Below are 7,355 nucleotides of genomic sequence, written 5' to 3' on the forward strand. Positions count from 1 at the left end.
GTGTTTGGTGGCACAGAGCAGTAGACACACAGAGGCGTGACACGCAGCTGCACAGTGCTATTGATTCTCCGCTGGTCTCCAGGCACCCTTCCCTTTCATTCAGGCTGCCTGCCAAGTGCCTCTGAACAGGAGCCCCTGCTCTCCCAATGTCTGCACGTCTGCTTAAGCACAATCAATGGCCCATCAGCAGGGGAGAGAACGCACGCCACTGTCTTTACTTCCACAGAGTGTGTGAGTCAGGGAAATTGAAAATATATGTAGTGGAAAGGCATCATGATACCATGCAGGCATGAAGCCTCATTGACTATCAGAATGAAATCAAATGCTTTCAAAGGCTTCGAATGGAGGTTCCAGCCAGCAGCACCCCCGCCAGTGTCTAAAGAGCTTATTTGCCACAGACTGAAAGCACTACTCCATTCATGTCTGATTTAAATAACTATTTGTTCGACGTGGATCAATTTTTCTGCATGCTGAGCTCTGAAACAAACCATCAGAATACCTCATTTCCCCTGATCAGGTAAGCATTTGAAGGTTACTGGAGAAGAGTACAACAACAGATATTTTCCGCGCTCCTGTGTATTCCATAGACAACCTCACTTCAAATCTACAGGCTTGCAGGAGATGAGTTCTTTATTTAAAAGCACACCTTAAGACAATGATGGATTGTGAGAAGGAGCCGACTTTGTCTTTCAGTGATGGGTATTCAGCCTCTCCACCGGTGGTCCACTATGCAGCATTCTGTACCACTGCAAATACTCAGTTCAGGTTGCAAATCTGTCAGCCAGGCTGTCACAGTTCACAATGGAGTGACAGAAATGTTCCTATTACCAAGGACATTTCAGTTTTGTTCTCACGCGGTAGAACATCTTTTTCAAATCCATCTTCAGCAAAACAAAGGGGATTCTAAGCTTCTAAGCTGAATGCGGCAATATCTTTGTTGCTCCCCAAAGATAAATAATGTACCCTCTTACACAACTCATCTTTCATCTGTGCTTTGAATCCAAATGGAAAGCATGGCCAATGCAGCATTAGTGTCTGAGGTGGTAGCTTCAATCGCCATCTCATGTATATCACTAATTATGCACTCATTGGTCATTTCGAGAGCAAATAGTAGTAACTGGTACTGGGTGAGTGCAGGGGGTCAGAAAAGCCACTGGCTCAGTGTCTCTGCAGCACGAGAGCGGATAGAAAGAGGCTGGCTCCCTATTAATTACAATAATAATAATAACATATGTTGCCTGCAGATCTGAAGGGTAACCAGGTGCAGAGCGGCTGCATCAATGCAGATGTGAGGACAGAGAAAAATACGGACGGAAAAAGTCAAGGATAAAATTGAGCTTGTGTTGCACGGTGAGCTATGAAAACTCCTGTATCAGTTAAATGGAAAATAAAGCGCTGGTTTAAACTTATTCACAGAAATATACCTGGCACAGTTCGTGCACACACTTACAGCCACCACAAAGCATGAGCACACAGCAGAAGTACACACAGCTACACACACACTGTTTGATCTGTGATGTTCCTACTTTGAAATTAAACGACAACATTATTTCAACAGGACCTAATTTCTGTGTCATCAGTGAGGAGGAGGGCATGAGCACTAGCACTGGTTGAGTGGCTGTTGTGCCTCACAGGAGCAGCAGTGAATTTTAAACCTTGAACACCCCACCCCCACCCCTTCCCTCTCTAACTAACTAAGAAGTAATTGCACCTCAAGCAGCCGAACGCCGCATTCAGTTAATTTATTTGAACAGATAAAAAAAAAAAATGGCAACCAGTCGGCTCACTGACACAAGTTTTCAGCACCTTGGAAAGCGCGCCGCCCCCGACTGCTGAGCCCGAGTGAATAATGGTAATAATAACAATAATAATAATAACCCACGCCGAGCAGCTGAGCGCTTGAGTGCGCTCATCAATACAAATTAATTTGATGTAATCGTCTTAGCGCGTTTAATTATTTTATGCTACATCAGCACATAGTACAGCTGATGTTGTTCACGGGCATGAAATTAGCGCTCAAATATTTACTGTACCTCGCTGAAAGGGAGAGGAGCTGAGAGAGAATGAATGAGATGGTGTGTGTTCGTGTGTGTGTGTGTGTGTGTGTGTGTGTGTGTGTGTGGGCTGCAAACTCCTTTGCCTTTAATCTAATCATTGCACTTGTGCCTCAGTTTGGTGTGTAACTGCAGGATCTTGGGTCTTGGCCAGTTAGGATCCTTTCTTTCTTTGGCCCTAAGAGCTCTGCTGTAATGTGGATTTTTTTCTGTCTGTTCATTGGTCGGTTCATTTCTATAACCTTTCCAGAAGAGCACATCAAAAAAGAAAAAACTGAAAGAACACCCTTGAAAACAGGCAGGGACGAGGCCTAACCTTCAGCTGAGGGCTGTTGGTGAGGCTCATTGATGGGGTTTGAATTGCGCACAGAAGCCTCTGTGAAGCAGATCGTTACTGGCCTCTGATTGGCAGAGAGGCAGCAAGCGTGCACACCTGTGGCCGCACAATTACTCCGAACAATGGCCAGAGATTTGTACTAATTAAGGTCCTTGTTGCTCGTCAGGCTAATTCAGCAACTCCCCAGGAATTACAAAAACAAAAAAATACTTTATTACTGCATTCTGCAGTGGTAATTAAACAATTTCCACCATTGTGTGCTCGTTTCATGGAGTTAATAACCCCAACTGCAGTGTGATTTATGGCGCGTAGAAAGACCTTAAAGGCTCGTATGAACTTCTGCAGCCACCTACCCCAGTGTTGTCATGGTGACAATGGTGTACCAAAACGCTGCGGGGATGCTGGTGAACTTGCTGGCTGTGGAGCCTTTCTCTGCATAAAACATGACCGTGGCAAAGATGATGATGGCCATGGTGAGGGAGAAAAGTAGAAAGCCCAGCTCTGAGGCGCAGCTCTTCAAGGTGTAGCCCAGGATGCGCAGCCCCGCGGAGTGCCGGGAGAACTTGAAAATCCGAAAGACCCGGAAGACTCTCAGCGTGACGAAAGCACCGCTCACCTGGTCATTGTCGGTCATGACCAGGCCGATGTAGTAAGGCATGATGGCGACCACGTCGATGACGCTCATCACACTTTTCATGAATTTGTATCGGCTTGGAGCAGCAATTAACCGGAGGAGATACTCAACTGTGAATATCATGACGCACGCAGTGTCTAAACAAAAGAAGGCCAGCGCGTAACGATCTCCACAGGAAACCTCCTTCGACCTGTTGGGCAGAGTCCCGCACGGAACCGTCTCCACCACGTTGGCCATGACTGATATGGCAATGAAGAAGCCTGTGACATAGTAGAAGACCAGAGCTAAGGTGCTGGTGTGAGGATTTTCAAAAGCCCGCCACAGGTACTCCCGGAACGTCAGATTCACCGGCGTGACGTCATTGTTCATGTCCATCTCCTCGTCGTCTTGAAGCCTCTCTGCATTTTCGCGCCTCCGGTCCTTGTACTCCTCATAACAGCAGTCCCCAATGATCTCGGGGATTATACCAAAGAAAGCGAGCTCCTCGTCGTACGCAGATATGCATTCTTGGCGCGGATAGTGTAGTTTCCCCGTGCGGTAAAAATTGAGGATATGTCTAAAGATGTCAGGGTCACGATCGAAAAAGTACTCGCTTGTCTCCTCGTGAAAAAAGAAGTCTCTCTCTGAGCTTCCCAGCAAAGTGTCCGGGTACCTCTCCAAAGTGGTTCGCCACGTTTGAAACTTGGTCCCACTCACGTTGAGAATGATGAGTCCGTCCTGGGGTTTCTTCTTCTCTTGGGGAGGCACAGGCATCGGGGTGCTCGCCACGGGCATCCATCCTATGGCCGCCGCTCGAGCGAAGGGGAGCCATGCCGCTACACCTGCTGCCATGCTGACCTATAATGTTCAAAACGACCCTGCTCCGGTTATCACAGTGCTATGGCTCAGAGATGAATTGCATCTGCAAGCAGAACGGCAGATAGAGACAGTGATGGTTAGGCGTGTGAAGCACCTGGGCTTAACAGGATGTGATAAGAAAACACACAAAGCAATTTATTTCTACTGATACTGGCGCATAGCACTGTTGAGTGTCATTCTCCAGCCTTATTCACAGTGCAACTGTTCAATTATAGAAGCCTATTTTGCGGCAGAATATGAATTAGATTTCGAAAAAAAAAAAACGTCAAGCACCAAAAAGAAGGAATTTTCCAGTGGAAATCAGAGTAAAATAAAACCACCTACCTTAGGAAATGCTGCTCTTTAAACTGCATCCACGGAGAGTTTAATACAATGCCCGTCCTCGGAACAGAGTACTTGCGATTCCGCCACCCATCTATCTATCACTGCAGTCAGACGATAAAGGAAGACAGTACAATAACGTCGCATCAACAAGTTAAACAATTCAAGCGCCGGTTCCTCGGCTGCTGGAGTGGTCATTCGTCCGAGCGCGATCCTTTTTCACCTCTTCTAACCATCCGCAAGGCGACCGTGCTCAGTTGTATGCGTTTTTTCTCCCGTTGCAGCTACTCCTCAATAAACTCCTGTTCCTCTAGTAGACTGCAAGACCACCCCCCCTTCTCTTCACCAAACCCCGACTGTAGAGAGGGGAGAGAAAATGAGATGCAGAGAGAGGAGTGGTCCTATCTGCACCCAGAAATTCCTCTGTCGCTGCACTGTGGGGGGAACTAATCAATGCGTAATGGTCGTCTAAGTAGGCGGCACATCCAAAGGCTGAAGTTAACGCTTGTGTGTTTTCTCCAGTGGCACACCAGGAAGCCACAGTTTCTATTACCTAAAGCATACCGTCGTTAATGTGATTGTGTGTTTTAAATAAGGGGGTTCGTTTTCTGCAGGGGTTCGGATGTTTTGGAGTGATGTTTTTCCTCTCGTCACATTAGCGCACAGAAGTCACTTGAACTTTTCATCGTTTTTATTTTTCTTTAAAAAGTTAGAGTAGTTCCAATGATAGATGTATTAAAAACTCCTGTAGAATATATTTACTGCTTGACTAAATGTATTGATCACACTATTTAGGCTCATTAGGTTTTTCCTAAGAGAAATGCATATACGAATTTCAGACGTGCACCGAAACATGATCGATATTGTTTTTTTGAATTGCTCCATTTGGTGATGCTGTTCAACGGAGTTACACAGCTTAAAAGGTCAACGTTATTGGGCTACACTGCTCCACTGACATTTTCCAAAATAACCATAATCAATGAAATGTCTCTCGTGTTCCATAACACAACACTGGCTTCTCCTAGGGGATACGAGACAGCTGCGTCCACTATGAAGCACATGTTGCGCCGTGAGCCACATTTGGCTTCAGATCCGCGAATTGGGACATATAGAGAAAGTTCCTGTCGAGATTTACCTCCGTTAAAAAACAGTTTTTTGTTTTTCAGCACCATGGACAGCACCCGAGCTTTCACCATCTCCACAGATGTCGGAAAACTGGTGTGTGTGACACAAGTCTCACTTAGCGGTTGATCTTCTCCAGCTTCAGCTGAGCGTGAGGGTTCAGAGTCACGCTTAAGTACACACAGCTGCTGATCTTTTAGAAAGTGGTGTCTCTCTGACTATTAACCCGGACTCAGCCGAGATGAGGTGTAGATTCATTTCCTTTAGAAAATCTTCTGCAGCTGTTGCTCTTCTTAAAAGTACTGTACTGCAATTTGCAACAAGTGAGTAGAACATGGCTTGGAGTAGTGTTCTCGGGGACAATTTGACAGTATAAGTGGTTGTTGATGGACACATTAGATGTTGCACTAGTCAGACCTGTGGCCTTTTGGTTACTAGATCTTCAGCCAGTTCGATACATTCACACAAAGCCTCAGGTCCCCTCTGGCACAATGCCGGATTTTTGTAGGATGAATGCACAGAACTGTCAGAAGTCCCATTAGTGTATGCTGAGCATGTCAGAGCACACTCAGTGTTCAGTTTGAGCAGTCAGGCCCAGGGGCTATGTATTCATCAGGGCATTTAAATATTCCAGCGGTTGCCAAATGGCACCAAACACAGGCATCCCAGCTGAGGTAGATGCCAGACTAGCTGCAAGCTTGTCAGAGCACAGATAGCCACAGTGTTTTCATTTAAAATGTAGTAAAAGTGGCTATTTAGCATGTATATATCCTGTCATTTAAGTTAAGCCAAGGTAAAATGTTCTGAATTGCTGATATGTCTAACAAACATGGTAATGTTTGCTTTGCATAAATACTGTATGTGTGGGTGTACAGCAAAGTGGAAGTACAGTTTTTCATATTTATGTTTGTCTTCACTTATACAATCTTTAAACAAGTTAAATCACAGACCTGTCCAACGTTGTGGCCAAAAGACCCGTAAGGACAAGTCATTTACAACGGAATCAGTCTGTGGTGCATGTCTGTGTCAGACATGACATCATCCAAGGTGCCGACATACTTTATGAACACACTCAAGAAGTTTCAAGGTCATTTGTGATGATTGGTGTTGACACAGAGCTGCGCAGATGATTTAATTACGTTGTCTGTGTGTTTATGGATTTACTCGTTGGATAAAGTAATTAGCATGTGTCCCTAACAAGGTTGAACTACTTGTCTTTGGTTCTTTGTGTGGACATCAGTTCATAGGTGAAAACCACTGATTTCCATGTACAACAAATATAAACTGTAAGTCTCAAAAATATGCTGACGTTAAGGTTTTCGGTGGCTTCCAGTAATAATAATACACAATCCGACTCTTGTCCTGTCCTACCAGACAGTGCTTTCTGACATTTTGAACTTGTACCACTGAAGTGATGCTGAAGCCATTGGGATTAGGTTGTGTAACAGGATATATTTTGTAAACAGGTCCTTAAGTGTGCTCTGTGTTGTAACGCAAAGGCATAGACCCAAAACACACACACACACACAGTCTGTCTGATAAACCTTTAGACATTCATGTGGGCTCACACACACAACCAGCTTTTCTCTTTTTTACATGATCCAATGACAGTAACAGTCTGTCCACCGTAGACTGGTGCAGCCCACACTGCAGTATGTTTTCTGTATTCTATATTTAGTCAGGTCCAGTTCAGTGATTGAGATGATTAAACAGATGAGTCCCCTCCAGTGGAGATGTGCCAGGGCTTGTCAAGGAAGAAGTGAAGGGGCAGCTGGCCCTTGATTGAGGTCATCAATACAGAAACTCAAAATACTTGAAAGTTACAAAGCAATTTTGTAGTTATAAATCAGTGTAAACAAGCGAGCAGAATGAATCAGCTGTACACTGCACTGGGATGATAGTAACAGGACAGAGGTCAAGTTTAACCCCATAATAAACTTTATTTATGGAGCATTTCAGCAAGATGCAAAGTTCATGACAAATGGTAAAAGGGTGATAAATAAAAAGCCAATAAGATGAGCAGTAAAAT

The 7,355-nt window shown here is 44.8% G+C and overlaps 1 protein-coding gene across 3 annotated transcripts in view; it reads right to left on the bottom strand.

Annotated features, from left to right (window-relative positions):
* The window catches only part of LOC113165991 (potassium voltage-gated channel subfamily D member 2-like), a 30,523-nt gene extending 25,968 nt beyond the window's left edge, over positions 1-4,555 (bottom strand). For all 3 annotated transcript variants that reach the window (XM_026365852.1, XM_026365851.1, XM_026365850.1), the window contains exons 1-2: positions 4,208-4,555; positions 2,745-3,926 (exon numbers count right to left, since the gene is read on the bottom strand). In XM_026365852.1, coding sequence (XP_026221637.1) covers positions 2,745-3,856 — 1,112 coding nt within the window. In that variant the 5' untranslated portion in view covers positions 3,857-3,926; positions 4,208-4,555. The remainder of the gene's footprint in view (positions 1-2,744; positions 3,927-4,207) is intronic.
* Between the last annotated feature and the right edge of the window lie 2,800 nt (positions 4,556-7,355).

Source organism: Anabas testudineus, chromosome 6, assembly GCF_900324465.2.
Source record: "Anabas testudineus chromosome 6, fAnaTes1.2, whole genome shotgun sequence".
Taxonomy (NCBI): domain Eukaryota; kingdom Metazoa; phylum Chordata; class Actinopteri; order Anabantiformes; family Anabantidae; genus Anabas; species Anabas testudineus.